Consider the following 18,385-nt stretch of genomic DNA (forward strand, 5'->3'; position numbering starts at 1 on the left):
TGAAATGCATTGAAGAAAATATTGCATAATCATTTAATAATTTGCCACATGTATACAAATTCTCTAAATTTAGAATGGACTAATGACTAAATAACGTATTAATAAAATAACAGTATAATAAATATTTAAATTTTATAACGTCCCAGTTCTCAATCAGCGATATCTCCAAAAAGTTCTTTCATCAATTGACTTTTCTTTTGTGAACCACTTTCAAACGAATCGATACTATCCCCGTTATCTATAGCTCTTAACGTAGCTAACAATTTCTTTTTATCGTTCGGCCCCACCGTCGGTTCCTTTTTCTTCACGTTCCCATTTTTATTACTCTCCTGATACTTCGCTTGAAATTCCGCCTCTTCTTTTAAAATCTGGCTGACAAAATCTAAATTATCTTCCGTTAAATCGTTGGGATCGAAAGACATCAAATGTGTGCGTTTCAATTTCAACTCCATACTTTCCGCGTCTTTGAACGTTTCTATTATTTTGTCAGTATCTTCTTTGACATGTTCTAGATTTTCCTTATGAGTTTCGATCACTTCATTGTAATTTTTAACAGAATCTATCGCCTTCAAGCAGTAATCCCCCAAACGTTTGTTAAAATCGTCAAGATTTTTATTATCTTCGATCTTTCGAATCGTATTTTGTAGATTCATTTCGATTTTTTCCAGTTTTTGAGACGAGGTGGGTCTCGATTTCAACTCCTTTTCGTTGGAAGTATCGCTTCCGGACAAACTCATCTTGTCCATCGACGGAGGCTCGTCATCTACGTCCTTCCTGGAATCCGCCGATAACCTCGCCCTCACATTTTCGGAGGGACATTTCAAAATTCCTCTGTACTGTTTGGCGACCTGTACTTGACATTCGTCTCTTTTAGCCTGAATTATCGGTTCCAATTTCACGTCAGTAACGGGAGTTGCAGGAGTAAGAACGTGTTTATCACAAGTTAAATTTAAATCGTCCGTCAGATTCGCGGATTTAGTATCACTCAACGAAATTAGAGACGTCGACTGTCTTTGTGCTAGATTTGAAAATCGTTTGCGGCCGTTTGTTCCAAGCGATTTCTCCTTCGACTGAAACAAAAACAATTTATAACACCATCCCCGCGTCGTCTGTTTTCATTACCTCTACTATTTTTGTTAACTTATCGTTTTCTGTCAATGATTGTGCGAGTTCCTTTTGACACTGCTTATGTTTTGCTATTTCTAAATTTAGTCTTTGTTTCGATGTTTTACTTTCCAGTGTAAGTTTCCGATTCAACATGACTATTTCACTGTCCGCCTTTTGTAGTTTCACTTTCACGTCCTCCAACTCTTCAATCAATTTTTCCCTCTCCAACAAATGCTTGTCCTTGTCGAGCTTCTCGTAATGTTTCAGTTGTTCTTGAAGGCTTTGCAGCTCGTCGCTTTTATGTTTCAACTGATCGTTGATTTCTTTAACATTCTTCCGCAACAATTTATTTTTCTCGGTTAAAAATCTTATTTCTTCTTCGTGGGATTGTATGAGACGAGGCAGCTCTGCATTTGCACCTTCATATCTTAAAAAATCAAAGTTCTATCAGTTTGTAATCCACGACTCGATGATCAATTGTGCCTTCTTACTTTGATAAAGCTCTGTCCTGGCGCTTCTGCAACGTCTTCAAAGCCTGATTTTCTCTTATCACTTCCTGTGGCACGCAACGAAATTCTCATTTTATTTATTCTTTTAAATAAAGCTAAAAACTTACCGCAAGATGAAAATTCGCGTCATTTAGTTGATTTTGGATGCTTTTCAGCTTCAGTACCTTCGCGGAGAGGACTCTTTGCCTAACAGAATTCGCTGTGCTTCGAGAAAGACTACTTCGTAGAGAGTTTGCCAATGGATTGGTGGGTTTCCTTTTTTGAAAAAAACAGCTAGAATTCGACGAACAAGCTGTCTCGCAACTTTTACTCCTAAAACGTCACTTCTGTTGTCAAACATTCTCAAAACAACAAATATGGCATACCTTTGGTCCAAGGGTTTTTGCGTTGAAAAACTGTGGCTTGCCATTCTAATTTTAACTGTATACTAAATACTTAATTACAAATTGTATAAAAGTGTACATAAAGAGCCCTTTACTAATAATTAAAACTGCATTGCAGGACCATATGTTTGTATGTATATAAATGTGGTTACCAAGGTTACGCGGTGTAACAATCGCATAAATCACTTCAAAGGATATCGCTCGAAATAGAATATTGGAACTTAGTTACGTTCAAATAAGCACTACCAAGTGGGAAAAGGACGTCCAAAACAATGTCGATAAAATTAAATAGTGTGTATATATTTACAATATTTACATTTTACACGTAAATAGGTTTTTATTTACATTATACAATAAAATATTAATTTCCAATTTAACAACTGAAGACTGTTGAAAAAAATAACTTTGTACAAAGTAATTTTTTTTCTACACTGACATTATTAGTTCAAACAACAATCTCTCTAAACCTTCAACGACTTTTTTGCTTCCGAGGTAAAACCTTGATGATTTTGGGCCTTCCACAGTTTACTGTAGAGACTATTTGGGTTCTGAAGTAGAATTTCGTGACTGCCAGTTTCAGAAACTCTGCCATTTTCAAGAACTAAAATCTCGTCGGCGTCCATTACAGTACTCAATCTGTGAGCGATGCAAATACTCGTCCGTCCTTGCGTGGCTCTTCTTAATGCTTCCAATATATTCTACAATCCTCCCAATAATCTCATTTACCTACGCAATACCACACTACTCACATGTTCTGTCAGAGAATCTAACGAGCTGGTGGCTTCGTCGAAAACCAGAATCGGTGAATTCTTCAAAATGGCTCTCGCTATCGCGACCCTCTGTTTTTCGCCCCCCGACAATTTCAACCCCCTTTCGCCGACTTCAGTTTCGTACCCTTGGGGCCATTTCACTATGGACTCGTGAATCTCGGCCATTTTTGCAGAATTTATTACTTCTTCTTCAGTTGCACAAAGGTCACCGTAGTGTAAATTATGTTTGATCGTGTCGTGGAAAAGAACCGAATCTTGAGGGACTATCGAAATTGCTCGTCTTAAGCTCTCCAGTTCTACATCTCGAATATCTTGGTTGCCGATCAGGATGCGACCAGATGTGGGTTCGTAAAACCGATACAAGAGACGCACCACTGTTGATTTTCTTTTTATTGCATAAAAAACTGGAATTAGTTAGCGGTCGATGTCATCGATGTAAATTGTTACCCCGATCCTGATCCCCCAACGATTGCAATTTTTTTACCAGGAGGAATGGTGAAACTCAAATCTTTCAGAATTTCTTTCCCAGGGGCGTATTCAAAAGAGACATTTTCGAATCTGATATTCGATGTTTTAGAATCGACGTGTAAATAAGGTGCGTGCGCTTTACTCTAAAATGGTAATACTATTTGTATTATTTATTTATTGTTCTTAATGTATTTAGTACCTTAATGGCTGAATCCATTGTCATGAGAGTGAACATGGTCTGCATGTCAATTAATGCTTGTCTCACTTCTCTATAAACGCTTCCTAAGAAGCCCAACGGCACAGAAAGTTGAAACAGAAGTCCATTTACCATTACCAAGTCTCCCACTGTCATATTACCTACATAAAAAATAGCACAAATACTAATAAATTATCTGATTCAAAATTTTACCCTTGATTATCTCATGCGCTGCTAAAACCATAATACCACTAAGAGCAGCACTAAAAATTGCATTTTGTCCAAAATTCAATAAAGCTAAACTCGTGTTAGTTTTTAGACTAGCACTTTCGTATTTTTTTAAAACGCCGTCATATCGATCTGCTTCGAATTTCTCGTTGTTAAAATACTAAAAATATAATTAAAAGAAGAGAAATCAGGTACTTTTTGCGCAAGAAGTGTCCATTACGTAACGACGAAGAAAAAATGTATTCTCCAAGAAAAAATGAGTGGAGTAGTTTAATGTAAACTTCATAACAAATATTCTCTAGTCACAATTTTTAATATTGGAGAGGGAAACTATCGGTAAATTTTGAATTTAAAAAAAAATGAAAATCATCAGTAGGTACTTCTTTCAGAAACAAAATACAGTAAATAGTTATTTGTACAACTAGTTATGAAAGTCATACTTTTTTCATAAATTTGCAGTTTGATTAACGAGGGCGTAGCCCGAGTTAATCAAGCAAATAAGTGAAAAAACAGACTTTCATAACGTGTTGTACACAATATTCTTTTGCATATCGATGTAAGTTGAGAAATTTGGTCTAAAAGGATTTATGAAAAATTACAACAAAAAAATAGATATGCTTTGACAATCATCTCCAAGGAGATGGAATAAAATGATGCAAAAAAGTACCTACTGCTTTTACTACGATTTTTCGTTTAAAAACGTGCGATTTTCATTACGATTTTTCGTGTAAAAAAGTGGTACTTTCGTTACGATATGCAAAAAAAAGTTATTTAAATACCTTGACAGTCTCATAATTAATAAGTGAATCAATAGCTTTGTTTCCAGCCTCATTTTCGGCCTGATTCATATAGATTCTGAATTTCGTCCGCCACTGTGTCACACCTAAAGTAAAGGCAGCATATACACCAACGCAACCCAAAGATATTCCTGCAGTTAAACATAATATAGTACCTATTTAAAAAAAAAAAGACGTTATGTGATCACCTGCAAATGCAGCACCACATTTCAGTCCCAATATCGACGATACCAACGCCAATTCAATCACTGTAGGTACAACGTTAAATACCATAGCTGTCAAAACAAAATTAATACCGCGTGATCCTCGGTCAATTGTTTTCGAGAGGGCCCCTGCGTTAAATGTATAGTCAATACGATGTTTTCATAATAAAACTCAACTATTATTTACCAGTTTGTCTACTTAAATGAAAACCTAAGTCTAAATTGTGTAAATGCAAAAATACGTTTTTTGCGATTTTTCTTATAGAATGTTGGGCAACTTTTGCGAAAACTGCGTTTCTTAATTCGTTCATACCAGCTGTGCCTGCTTTAGCTATGCCATCTGAAAATATTCTTTGTAACAATATAATAATTTTTAAAGTAACAACGTACACCCAATTAATATACTTGTTGCAACTGCTGTGACAGTGGCAGGAGCAGAATCTAAATTTAGGGTTCCTGCAGAATTTAAATAATCTATTGCATATTTAAAAATAAAAGGAACAGATACATTTAAAACTTTGGCCCCAATTAGTAGGCCCACTGCTAAAGTGACTCTGTCCCTTATAGCTTTATCATCTTTTGGCCATATATACTGTAGCATCCCTTTGACCATCTGTGGACCTGTGACAATTTCTTTTGTATTTATTGGGAGACTTTCCCTGGTAAGTGCAGATGCCCCTGGATGAAAACATCCTCGAATAGTTTGGCCCTTTGGTAATATGTTAAATCTGTGTAGAGTTTTTGACAAAATTCCACCGCTTATTTTTGATGATTTTGATTCAGAATCTTTACTGACGTAAACCTATAATTTTCTGTGGTAATTGCATAATTCATATTTCTCTGAAATTTCATAACCTCAAATTTACATTAATACTTACTTTTTGCGACTGATAAATCACTGGAAGGAATTTCGAAAACTTTTGTTTGGAATGTAGATAACTAAAATGTTTATAACGGTAACAATTCACTACATGGTGATTTAAAAACTTAATATTAACATTAAAAATATTTAAAGCGGTTGACATTTTGACAGGTGTCAGAAATCAGTTTTGCCACAATGACAAGGCACGTGCCAGAGCCAGACTTTGGCATATGAGAGGGTCATAGGGTCAACTGTGTACTTTGATACTGCAAAACTTTATTTGAATATAAACATGTTTATTATAAAAAAGAATTAAAAAAAAAAATAAAAGTCAAATAATATATATTGGATAATTTAAATAGCGTAATGAAGTAATATATTTACAAAATTCAGACTGGTCTTAACATTTACATGTAAAAGTGTAATAATATTTTTGTTCGCCGTGAGCTAAATTAGGACCTTAACCTCATGAATAGTAGCGTAAATATAATACTTAATAATGTTGTCACTTGTAACAAATAAACATTTCGCAAAAATAATAAATACGATTTATGTGATTTAAAAAAGTTACTCTTCTTCAGCCTCTTCCTCCTCATCTTCTTGTTCGTTATTCTTCTCATTTTCGTCACCGTTTTCGACTTTGGCATCTACAGCATCGCTTTTCGATTCATTATTGTCAGGCACATTTTCGTCTTTTGATTCTTCTTCTTTTGCATCTTTGGTTTCGTTTGCTTCTTTTGGGACATCTTCTGAATGAATTTCGCCATTATCCAATTTTAGTTCAGCGTTTGATGTTAATGGCGCAGAGTCACTAGGCTCTAATTTTAAGAATTTCTCCATTTCATCAACTTCATTTGCCAAGTCAAATTGGTCATAATCCTTTCAAAAATAGATTAAAAAATTAATATAATAAAAATATTTGGGAATCATACAGTTTAAGTGGACAAATCTGACGCATGCGCAAATGATTGAATGTCACGCGGATTTTGCTAGCGATGTTACCAGATTGTTTAATAACAATTTATTTTAAATATTTAAACTAGGTATCTACCTAAAAACAGACAATGCTTCATGCTGGACCCGTATATATTGAATACAGTTTTACATTCACTGAGTTTCGGAATTTCGGAGTTTCATTTGCGCATGCGTCAGATTAGTCGACCTAAACTGTATAATTACCAAAAAGGTAATAATTGTGCTAGCCAATTAAAAGAACTCATTATTTTTATAAAATAAATTTTAAAATTAACTGTAACTAGAGATTTGTTACTTTAAATTTTATCAAGTTCCCCTCTTATGTACAAGTTATGTTATTTTATATTTTCTGTTTTGTCATTAACAGTGATGAACTGATCACATAACAAACACTGCAAAAAAAAAATTAAAATAAAAGAAGTTTCTCAAAGAGCTCTCAACTTTTTACACCAAGCACATTACAGATACAATAAAAGCAAATAACAAGGACCAATAAAAAGGTGGACTTCTTCCAATCTATTTTCAGTTGCTGTTTATACTGTGAATGCATTTAAATATATCACCCAGATAAAGCTGATAGCACAAAAATCAATAATATATTTAATGCTCTCATTTCTAATGCTTCCAACAAACACAAAAATGATAAAAAAAAGACTTACCCCACAGTAGTCATCATCGTTGAATATTTGTGGAGGTAAGGGATGTCTTGGATTAGGGTCGCTTATTGTCGCGCCTGGAGAAGTGCAATTGGTCTGCATGAAGTCCTTCAGCCCCTCATTTTCGGGTTCCGCTATATCAATAACCTCATACTGAACATTTTTTGAATCTAAAATCAGAAGGACCCTTTGCTGTCGTTTCTTCACCTGTCAAAAGAACAGGTGTATTTTTATAAATTACCATCGCGATTCAGGAACAATGTACAAAAGTAATGCTAACAGAATGTATTCTTACCTCTTTGTTGCCGGATATGCCACTTATGTATACTTTGACTACCATTATTCTTCGGTTATTATTGTAAAATTGTAAATTTTATATAAAACTATTTGACAGCTTCTTTGGCAGTGTGGCGCCACACCTATTTTGGTACAGCAGGTTGATTGTCGATTGTTGCTCAGCTCGGCCACAAACCAATTAAATCACGGAGCGCTAATTTTAGGGTACACATGCAAATGTATAATTAATTCATGTTCTGGTATCTGGTTATTGCTATCGAATCCTAATTGCTCTGCAATTACTGCACATTCACCAATTACTCTGAGAAAAAAAAAATTAACGGCGAAATAACCATTATCGGAGTCATGGATTCATCACTTTGCATGACTCACTCGTAAGTCAAACAAGTTTGTCATAATTTATAATAAAACTAGTGCACCTACGTTATGATCAGTTATTACAATAATAGACAATTACATGCAATATTACCAATGATTAGAATGTTTCACTTGATTTAATTTAATTCATCGAATTACATTACCTACTGTTTAATTAAAATTTGTTTTAAACAAAAATGTATTGCCATTAACAAGAAGAAGTTTTATGTAGTAATGTGTTTGTTTTGTTTATAATACAAACTGTTAATGTAGTATAATATAAATATCATGTTATTAAAGTCTAAAAATAAAATACATAAGATTAGGTAACCCAACATACATATTTTAAGATTTCACCAGTTAGATCAACGGTTGGAGCTAAAATTTAAGTTAATTTTGGATGATAAAATTTACTGAGCATCGTAACAAAATCTAAAAAAAATGAAATTTTGCAATTATTAAATAACTCCTTCAAAAAATGTCGATCTATTTTCTAAGTAAACGAATATCATTTATATGATAATTATGTTCATTATAACAGACGTCCCACCCAAATCGCACTAATTTTACAAGATCGTAAGCACACCAATGTACAAAATACGGATGACCTTTGGTGTATAAATAAGGTTAACATACTTTAAAATGGCAGTATGTATTTACTTCTCGTAAATACAAATTATATCTATTACATTTGTAACCATTATCAGTTATCACTGAATTTCTCGTTCAACGAACGTTCAATCAATTTTTAAAAAGATTATTTTTGTTAATTTATGAAAGTAAGTAGGTAGGTAATAATCTTATTCTAACACTTTATAATATTATCTATGACTATGACGACATAATAAAATTATTAAAATTAAATTTTAATAATAATAATATATATTGCAAATTTCTTACGGACATTTGTTGCATTATTAGTTTACTTTATTCTGCAGTTTGCAAGAAAAAAAAATATTCGTTAAGGTACAACTATTAGAAATAATTTGTTGTAATTAAAGTTGTTTTCAGCAGTAAATTGAAATAATTAATTAGCATTGATTATTCAATTTAAACTATAATTGCCAACGTGTAACATAAATAGAAAACATTCTATAGGTGGAAACTTTCTTTGACTTACATTACCTCTTATAACAGACTTGTACCTGTATTTGTTACGCTTGATGTTTTTTATGTATGATACGCGAAACATCCGGTTAATACGTAAAAATTCTCATCCACTTTGTCTGAAGGTAGTTTTTACTAAAGCTGAAACGTAATAAGTATCTATCCCAATTTTTTGTCTTCGCATTACTAATCTAAATACTACAAACGCATCGAAAAATATTTAATAAATGTTGCGAATAAACAAAGCATTGTAATGAGAAAGTTTTAGTTTCCTAAAAAACACCGCAAACCGTAGCTCCGTTATTTATGGTCCGATTTCAATAAACAAAAGAAGTAATACAATGGTGAAAAGAAGACTACAAAATAAATAAACAGTTTTATTACGTTACGATGTTTTATTAATAAATTTGAAAAAAAAATCAGGCGCGCCGTGGAAAACAATTTTAAACATTAGGCTGTTGCATAACTGTACTATCTGAAATATTGGTTGCCTACTCTAGACTTTAAATCTAAATATGATTAAACAATGAAATTATTTTGATTAAATATTTAATGGTTAAATAATGATCGATTTACAAAAGAGAAACCGTTGAAAGTTAGCGTTTATTTTGAATAATTTAAACAAATATTTTGACATTGACATTACGGACGGTCAATTTTTTGACAGATTGTCAATGTCAAACGCAAAACGCAACGAATGTCGATGCAAATAAAGACCAAAACAGTTAAGTGAAAAATTTCTCTTTGAAGTAAAACTTAATGTAAAAGATGGGATTTCCTCCGGTTCCCCCAATAGTAAAATCAATAGCCCACGTCTTGAAGGTAGCTGATGAACATGAAGCTCGTAATATAGTAGTCAGTTATTGGGGTGAGACAAAAGGGCACCGTGCCTTTTTCGTAATTTTCAATAGAACGTTTTAGCTCGTATGTACGCTTGTCAGTCAGCTATGAAATTGATCCCAGGAAAAAAACCACCTGAAGTGTCAGCTTTGTTAATAGCGTTAATGGATTGGTTAGAAGAAACTAAGAAAGCTAATCATGATGTTGAAGGAATCTGCAATGAAACAGTTGCCCAAGCAATGATTGAGCAATATGCCATTCAGTTATTTACTTTTGCTGATGGACAGGATCGTGCAGAAAACTTCAACAAGTACAATAAAATAAATCCATTTATAATTAGCTTTATTGTAAACTGTTTTTATAAAATTTTAGGAACATGATTAAAGCCTTCTATACTGCTGGGATTTTAATGGACATTTTGGAACAATTTGGAGAGCAGTCTGAGGACATCATCAATAAGAAAAAATATGCAAAGTGGAAGGCTGCTTATATTCACAATTGCTTAAAATCAGGAGACACCCCTACTGCAGGTGGCCCTGATGAACATTTGAAAAATGTGATTGACATAACAAAAGAAGGAGATGATGAAGCTTCACAAAATGATCTAGTTATATCACCTAGATCTCACCTTGATTTTCCAAACAATCAAGGGTATAACTTGCCTACAGGTCCTGCACCTGCTTCATCACCAGTCACACCTGTGGTACCACCTGAACCTGAACAGTTCATACCACAGCCTAATCCACCAACACCGTCCATTTCAACTCCAACACCTACAATTCAGGGTAATGGTAATGTAGGTCCAGAACAGATACAGAAAGCACAAAAATGTTGCAAATATGCTACATCAGCACTCAACTATGATGATGTTAAAACTGCTATTGATAACCTTCAGAAAGCTTTAAATTTGTTACAGCTTGGTAAGGAATAAATCTAAACATTGTTTTATGCTTGTAACTAAATATTAATGTATCACATTTGAAATAAAGCTTTCATTATAGCTTATTTATACATCACATGATTACATATGTAAAATTTATTTTGTATATTAATTTTTACATTTACCAATTAAAACACCAACATAATAGTAGGAACTGTGATAGAAGTGACTTGCTTTAAAATTTATTGCAGTGATAATAACTTGTATGTTTTAATCAACTGATAATACATATTTACTTGTACCAATATTGTCATTATTGCAGTAATTACTACATATTTATTTCGTTCATTTCTCAGAATTCTTTAAAAAAACGAAACAAATTGAAAATGTAGCTAGCACTGACAAGGAGAGGTCGCCAGACGTGCGACGGCTTTTTGAACAAAAAAAAAATTAAGGTCGCCCCGACTGTCCACATCAACACCCTGAAAAGAAAAGCCCGAACGTTCGTAAATTTACGAAAAAAAAGGCAAATGTTGCGTTTCTCGCGACGGTGGGCTAGGCCGAATGATCGACGCTCAGAGTTTGAATCTTTTTGCTGGAGTTTCTTTTTTATCACTGAAAGAAGAAAACACGTTACTGTAACCTTTTTTTTGTTTTTAATTAAATTAGGTTTTAAAATTTTATTTTTAAATGTCTAGCCGACCAGTTTACCATTTTTTTTCTTGTAAATTTACGAGCGTTCGGGCGTTTTCTTTCAGGGTGCTGATGTGGACAGTTAGGGCAACCACTCTGATTTTTTTGGCTAAAAAAGCCGTCGCACATCTGGTGACCTCTGCTGGTGAGATTTACGTGTTGCAAATTGTGTGTTTGAAGAATTTTTCAAATATGTAAGAACAAAAAAAAAAACAAAACCGTTACTGTGATATATTTATTAAAATTACAACGTCATTGTACCCTAAATATTACGTAAAAACATTTACATACAAGAAAATAAATACAGTTTAAGGAACAGACTTTCTTAGAGATTCAATCTGATTGGAATGATCTTCTAATTGATTTAAAAGGCTGCTGAAATTCTAAAAAAAAAATTATTTAGGCACGTCAAACTCGTTAATTTGTCTATACATACCACATCACCTATTCCACCACCACAATCATCATCAGAAGAATCATCTGGAAAAAATATTTACGTAAAAATTAAATATCAATACATGTCGGCCTGTAGACACAAAAATTCTACAAAAGAAAAATATTGAAGTGTAGTTTACGCTGCATTTGTGAAATCTCATACTTTATAAAATAATCTACATATGAATGAATATTCACTACATACCATAAAAATTGTAACACCATACAAATAAATAACCGATTAAAATTATTGAAGTTTTCGCTTACAAATAAAGGGATTGATCAGTAATAAGTGACCACCTCGAGTTCTTATAATAGTCGTTACTCGTTGCATTAAGTTATATAAAATATGAATAGCATGATGCATGTACCTCTTGGCACTAGTAAGTTATGGATAAGGTTTTCTCTAATTGTTAGCGTGATTTTAACATCAGTTTTAGTGGAAACCATTGCACCATCTTACGAGCAACATTCAAGCAACCAATTTTTTTTTTTAATCATGAGAATTACTGCAATTACGTTTACTTGCTTTAGGCCCGGTTTATTCACCTTCAAGTAACTTTATTTGAACGATAATGGCCATGGATTTACCAATAGCAGATTCTAAATCATAGCAACTATTGGCCAGATAAATTTACTCGAAGGTGAATAAACCGGGCCTTAATTTAATATTTTAGAATTTCACATAAAAATACTTTTTACATATTTACAAATGATCTGTTTTTATGGTTTTTGATAACATTATAAATTAGACTTTTTCACAAACACAACTTACATCACAACCTACATGAAAACTGCTTTTGTCAAGGCTAGTTTCACGTAGCCTGTAGTAAAGTGAGTAACAATGATCACCTACTTTCATTTGTTTTACGGGGGAAAACTAAAAATGTGGTTTACATGTAAGTGTTATAAAACGCATTATTTTTAAAAACGTAATTAATTAACAACAGTAGTTGTCCGGCCTCCGCCCATGTAAATTTCTATTTGCTCTGAATGTCTACTGTTACTGTTCAGCGAAGCCAGGTCAAGAGCTAGTTGCCAAAGTTAAAAATTAATGTTTAATTCCTTTTTAGTTGTTGCAATTGTTTTGGTCTGTTTTTAAAAATAAAGTTAAATAGTTTTCAATAAAAAGCTGTACATATCTTATTATTTGAAAAGTATCTTTAACTCTTTCGTGATCAAAGTCACCCCCACCGAACGCTGACTACACTATACTAAACTACTAAATAGTAGTGAGGGTATTATAGTCACCGATCAAAGCCTTTCATGCCTGGAGGTAGGTACTGTTGTATTCAAAAAAATCGCGTCCACCTATTATGTGCATGTGTAATTTTGTTGTTCTGGCGTTTATTAACGTCAACGTCATACTGTGACACTTAAGTTATTCAAAAATGCCAATACCAAAAGTTTCTGAACAAGAAAAGTAGAAATTTAGTGCAGTCTATGCCAAGTAGAGGCCCGGTTTCTGGAAACATTTTATTTGGCCAGTTAGTTAACTTTCCGATAAATAGAAAAATCATGTAATGTGATTAGTCACTTTCTAGCGTTTCTACAGCAACGCTTGATTTAACCGGCCGTTAAGTTATCGGACCATTCCAGAAACCGGGTCTCAATGCGGTTACAAATGCAAACGGCGCCACTCAAATAAAATTATAAAAAAATCAAGACATAACCTGTCTTATAACTTTTGTGAACATGACGGAAAAAGTCCGTTTTTAAATGATACAAAAACAAAAACCTATAAAAATTGCTTACTTAATTTAAAAGGGTGTACGCGATTTTTTTGAATACAAGTGTACAAAGCAAGAGAGTTTTAATTACGACAATGTAGACGTAATTGATTAAAAAACACTACAAATATCATCCTTTATAAAATGAAAATCCTAATTAAAAAAAAAACGAAGTCGCCGTGGCGGCAATTTTTTACATGAATATTTACCTTCATCGTCGCGCTCGCTTTTCACTGTTGCCGCTGCCTCGTAATTCCCAGGTTCTGTTTTTATCTGAACTTTAGAACCGTTAGCTTGTACCTGCGAGATGCGCCCGATAAACGAGTCATTTTTTCGAAAGTTTGTGTCATTTTCTGTGAACGATAGTGGCGACAAAGTGTCACTTTCTTCTTCCGCTTCCCGCTTTATTTCTTTCTTGATCATGGGCCTGTGCTGCTCGAAAGCTATATTTATTGAGCCTGCCATAAACGGCGATTCATAATCTTTGGGTAAGGTTTTCCGTTCCGAGGTACACTCATCATCTGAGCTGTTAATTTCTTGTTTGACAACACTCAGGTCAAGTTCTGATTGTACGGAATTTGTTTCACTGACCACACTGCTTTGTGGTTCTGTCAAATCACTAACGGTGGTGCTTTCAAGGTCGTTTCTCTCATTATTTGTTTGTTCGTTTGTGCTGACTGCATCTGGCTTTTTAGCAGGACTTTGAGGTTTTGATTCGCCTGGCATGCCTACAGTGCCATGCAGTCTTCTAAACCGGACAATTAAACTTTTGGAGTACATTTGTGTGCTATGAGTTTTTTTGAAGGCCTCTATTGAATCAGTTACATTTTTAAATGAAACAAATGCATAGCGTGTATACTTCATTTTTTTTGCATAACCTATGTCTATTCGACGGCCTTTTGGGTAAGTTTTTACCATATCCTCTTTGGTGATTTCTTGAGCAAGGTTACCTACATACAGTGTGCATGGATCAATGTCTTCTGGACCTATATTTTGGTCTTCTTCACGATCTTTTTTGTATTCAGCTGTTAAGTATCCACCACCAAATTTTATTTTATTCAGAGAATTTATAACTGCCTCTGCATCAGCAGTCTCCTAAAAATACAAATTTGAATTCACTTTTTAGCACCTTACCCATCTTACTTGTAAAGTAACAAAACAGAATCTAGGTGTTGATGGCTGCTGAAAGTGTACATTTTCTATACTTGGATGGAATTTTGAAACAATATCTCTGTTTAGCTCCAAATCAGGAAATTTAATTATTAAAGAGTGATTTTTATATCTTTTGTTATACTCTTTTTCTACTGACAGTGCCATCTCAGCTTCTTCCAATGTCCAGTCTTTTTTACTTGGAATATTTTGTGACAGTGGCTTTTTCTTTTTTTTAGCATTTTTACTCTTAGGTTCAATATTGTCAACTGGTGAATCTTGTGGCCTTGGTCTTTTATAGTTGTTTCTCTGCCAATTTTGTTGTTGGTTTCCAGAAAATGATTGATTTGGGTTATTAAACCTAAAAACTCAAAATAATAATCAGAGGAAACATCTGCATCAACTGTACCTTCTCTGTTGATAATGTCTGCTGTTTGCATTATAAAAATTTTGTGATCTAGATGGTGCACCCACATATGTGTTTACATGATTGTTTGTGTGATTCAATGGATTATTGTGATGTGGCACGGCATTTCTCACATTGTTATTATACTGCTGTTGCTCAATTGACCACTCGCTCCAGGTCTGGTTTGGATCCTGGAAAGGACAGAGTAAACAAATCCATAGTCCTGGGAATATTAAATTAGGTCATAAAGAACTGGTGACGCACTCACCACTGGAAAATTTTGGGCACTTGGGGGGTAATAGTAGCCGTAACCGTTTCCGCTCATGACTCTCTTGGTACAACTATTTCTCTAGTTGTTATTTATTTATGTTTGACAGGTACACACATCAATTATAACCTTGAACCTCAGCAGTTAATTTAGGGGGTATAGAAATTTTAGTGCTTATATTTCTGTAATGTTGGTATGCATTATCGGATGAGGTAAATTTAAAATCAATTGACACACATTTTTTTTTTTAAGTTTGAGCTGACGTGATAAACAAACTGTGTAAGCGTAGTATACAAACTGATTCGCATAACTTTCCAATGTTTCTGACCTTAACGAAAGTTAAATGCAGCCGGTAATACGTTATTCAGTTATAACTCGATAAACTTCGTCCAGGGAGAGATTGGGAGATTTTAAATTGTATTAAATTATTTTTTATGTCAACCAATTCCTCGCAGGACAAACTATACCTCTTGTTTACTATGAAATCTGGACACTCCTGGCTCCTGGTATTATTGACAATCACATGACAATTCGTTTTTGTATAATTCTGAAATATTTTTTGTTAATTAAAATGTGTTCCAATGACGAAGGGTCGATATGATATTGATACTTATATGATTTAATCAGTTTCTTAAATAATTGTGGATTACTGCCATTTTAAAATTTTTATCATTGAGACTTTTGTGAGGGATGTCCAAACCATACAAAAGTTTAAAATTATCTGTGTTTTTGGATCAAGTTATGAATGAAAAATGTATTACTGGCTGCATTTAAATTTCGTCAGGGTCGGAAAGTTATGTGAATCAGTCAGAATGAATCTATTGTAATAACCCAAAGTCACTATAGTCTTCCATCAGTATTCAAACATTTGAAAAATCAAACCAAACCCGCGAAATTAAATAAATTGGCCATGTCGTGATCGTCATAGAAGCGGTAAGACCCTACATTAGAGAGAGCAATGAGAGGAATGAGAGCATATGGAGAGCAACCACTCATCCCCTTTCAAAACGAAAACGGCGTCCCAGCTTCCAGCGGTCGAGACCTTTGATGATCTTCGTTTTCTTCTCCTACAGGGCTTTAGTCATACTCTGAAGGCCCGAGTGCCCGACTAATACAACTATAATATTCACCAAATGCAGGGAGCGGCATTGTGTAGTTGTATTTCTCGAAGTATTACGATTAAATCGGAATTTACTAAGAACGCTCCCTACAGATGAGGGATTGAATATTCGTTCGAGTTTCTACCTGATTTGACAAGAATTATGGTTGAGACAAAAATGACCCTTATGGTAAAATATTTTTAAGGTAAAATTACAATGAATCGGTCATTTGGTGTTTCTTCCTTCTTAGTCGGGCCTTTAGAGTCAGTTTAAAGTCCTATACTTCCGTTTATTTGTTTTTTTTTGTTTCGGCGGCGGCAATTTCAATTCAAATTGGGGCATTACATAAGGTTTTTTATAAAACCTAATAAGCCTATGGAAGCTCTAAAAAACGCCTACTAAACTAATTTCTTTTATGATCATCGATCAAGGATAAAACAATAATTTTTAATATGTTTTTGATTACTGACGATAATGAAAATTGCAGGTACCAATGTATTTATTATTTACTTATTTATTTATTATTTACAAATAATGAATGACGAATGGAAATATTTTTTTGCGCTTGCTGATGTGAATTCAGACATGATTTAGTTTTAGTTACGATCAAAACTATTCTGACAAAATGGATATTTTTACTCCGCCCACAATGAATCGGAAAATAAAAGTCAAGGTTTTGAAGATGGTATTGGTGTCATCAATATAAAGAAGTTACCGACTGTATACTGCTGGTTATCAGTTTGATGATAACAATTTAAATATGTATACAAAATATTCAAGGTGGATTTTTTATTATTTACAGATTTTTAATCAGATCTTTATACTACCTGTCCCAGAACTGTCTCCCCATAGAAAACAGGCATGTGCCGACAGCAAAAGAGACTCCAAAATGATCGCTGGGTATTTCAAAATTGCATATACCTAGGTACTCTGTATTGTGACAGATTTTCTCCTGTGATTAAATACGTACGACTACTAGCTGAAAAAAATTAAATACCGTATATATGACGGATTGCTTTAAGTCGGAGTTTTGGTTTAATTAATAATTTTACGAAGCAAATGATAAATTGGCAAAATTATAAAGTGTTAAAACAGCAATTAGCGAAAGAGCAAAGAGTGAGACTTTCAATTCGTTTCTTATGGCATTGATTAAAATTGTATTAATCAATGTTCGTGTGGAGAAAAATTATTGGAACTACTAATAAGTGCTTCAGCAAGTCTGAAAAGTGAAAACCATATAAAGAAGAATAATATAAAAATGTGAGAATCTAATAACGCGAAGTGTTACCAAACTACTTGTCATGACAAAAACAAAACTCAATTTTGCCAGAAACGCCAGGTGCATTAGAATCGGATTGATTTAAGAAGAAAAGAAAAGTATTTGGGGCCGTACGATAACAGAACGAAACAAACTGCACAATAGTACAGGATTATTATAAATGATTGTAGTCCAAGTAGGAGTAAAAACTGAATGTAAAATTTATGGTTGCCGCTCCATCTAAAAAACATCAAAACAGGAATTAAATTGGGTGCAAAACAACTCAATATTTTTAGAATTGATTGCAAAACAACTCAATATTTTTGGATTCAATCGTTAATTAAAAAAAATTAAACAAAATTCTCATCACCGCACTTTTCACCTAAAAAATAACAGTGACGGCGACAAAAACTGACAGTTCACATGAAAGCGGCAAAAATTTCATAACATGGGCATGGCCTGCTTCGACTACAATAATTTATAATAACCCTGTATATTAAGTATTGAGAACGGTAAGGACAATGTACCGATAGAAGACAATTGTTTGGAGGAGGAGCGCAGCCACGACTTCAATTATTGTCTTAGTTCGTTTTTGAATATTTATTACAAAGCATTCATAGAATAGTCAATGCGATATGTGTTACTTGTCACATCATGTTGTCATAATGTCGATTTTTGTATTGCGTTTCTATAGCAATCTGCAAACAGTTA

At 33.6% G+C, this 18,385-nt stretch overlaps 5 protein-coding genes across 6 annotated transcripts; 1 reads left to right on the forward strand and 4 right to left on the reverse strand.

The window, feature by feature from the left end:
• Positions 1–19: 19 nt before the first annotated feature.
• On the reverse strand, positions 20–2,161 carry LOC138131754 (lebercilin). Its single transcript, XM_069048943.1, has 5 exons — positions 1,982–2,161; positions 1,724–1,928; positions 1,599–1,663; positions 1,123–1,534; positions 20–1,070 (listed from the first exon to the last, which is right to left on the reverse strand). Exons 1-5 carry the CDS (start codon positions 2,023–2,025, stop codon positions 150–152), a joined length of 1,647 nt encoding a protein of 548 aa, XP_068905044.1. The 5' UTR covers positions 2,026–2,161; the 3' UTR covers positions 20–149.
• A 117-nt stretch (positions 2,162–2,278) lies between these two features.
• ABCB7 (ATP binding cassette subfamily B member 7) lies at positions 2,279–5,738 on the reverse strand. 2 transcript variants are annotated; one of them, XM_069048941.1, is made up of 10 exons: positions 5,540–5,738; positions 5,052–5,463; positions 4,849–5,001; positions 4,647–4,790; positions 4,441–4,589; positions 3,647–3,821; positions 3,437–3,594; positions 3,217–3,380; positions 2,749–3,154; positions 2,279–2,697 (listed from the first exon to the last, which is right to left on the reverse strand). In XM_069048941.1, the coding sequence occupies exons 1-10, from the start codon at positions 5,684–5,686 to the stop codon at positions 2,461–2,463; spliced, it is 2,145 nt and encodes a 714-aa protein (XP_068905042.1). In that variant the 5' UTR covers positions 5,687–5,738; the 3' UTR covers positions 2,279–2,460. The 2 variants fall into 2 exon arrangements, with proteins under 2 accessions (XP_068905042.1, XP_068905043.1); XM_069048942.1 differs by lacking the exon at positions 5,540–5,738 and having other exon boundaries at positions 5,052–5,117; positions 5,170–5,296.
• Positions 5,739–5,848: 110 nt separating this feature from the next.
• Sh3beta (SH3 domain binding glutamate rich protein Sh3beta) lies at positions 5,849–7,820 on the reverse strand. Its single transcript, XM_069048947.1, has 3 exons — positions 7,450–7,820; positions 7,158–7,361; positions 5,849–6,402 (listed from the first exon to the last, which is right to left on the reverse strand). Exons 1-3 carry the CDS (start codon positions 7,492–7,494, stop codon positions 6,091–6,093), a joined length of 561 nt encoding a protein of 186 aa, XP_068905048.1. The 5' UTR covers positions 7,495–7,820; the 3' UTR covers positions 5,849–6,090.
• A 1,750-nt stretch (positions 7,821–9,570) lies between these two features.
• Positions 9,571–10,936, forward strand: Vta1 (vesicle trafficking 1). Its single transcript, XM_069048945.1, has 3 exons — positions 9,571–9,783; positions 9,837–10,065; positions 10,128–10,936. The coding sequence occupies exons 1-3, from the start codon at positions 9,684–9,686 to the stop codon at positions 10,684–10,686; spliced, it is 888 nt and encodes a 295-aa protein (XP_068905046.1). The 5' UTR covers positions 9,571–9,683; the 3' UTR covers positions 10,687–10,936.
• A 613-nt stretch (positions 10,937–11,549) lies between these two features.
• On the reverse strand, positions 11,550–15,606 carry Pof (Painting of fourth). Its single transcript, XM_069048944.1, has 6 exons — positions 15,317–15,606; positions 15,052–15,239; positions 14,637–15,003; positions 13,703–14,588; positions 11,765–11,808; positions 11,550–11,711 (listed from the first exon to the last, which is right to left on the reverse strand). Exons 1-6 carry the CDS (start codon positions 15,371–15,373, stop codon positions 11,637–11,639), a joined length of 1,617 nt encoding a protein of 538 aa, XP_068905045.1. The 5' UTR covers positions 15,374–15,606; the 3' UTR covers positions 11,550–11,636.
• Between the last annotated feature and the right edge of the window lie 2,779 nt (positions 15,607–18,385).

Source organism: Tenebrio molitor, chromosome 5 (assembly GCF_963966145.1).
Source record: "Tenebrio molitor chromosome 5, icTenMoli1.1, whole genome shotgun sequence".
In the NCBI taxonomy this organism is placed as follows: Eukaryota; Metazoa; Arthropoda; class Insecta; order Coleoptera; family Tenebrionidae; genus Tenebrio; species Tenebrio molitor.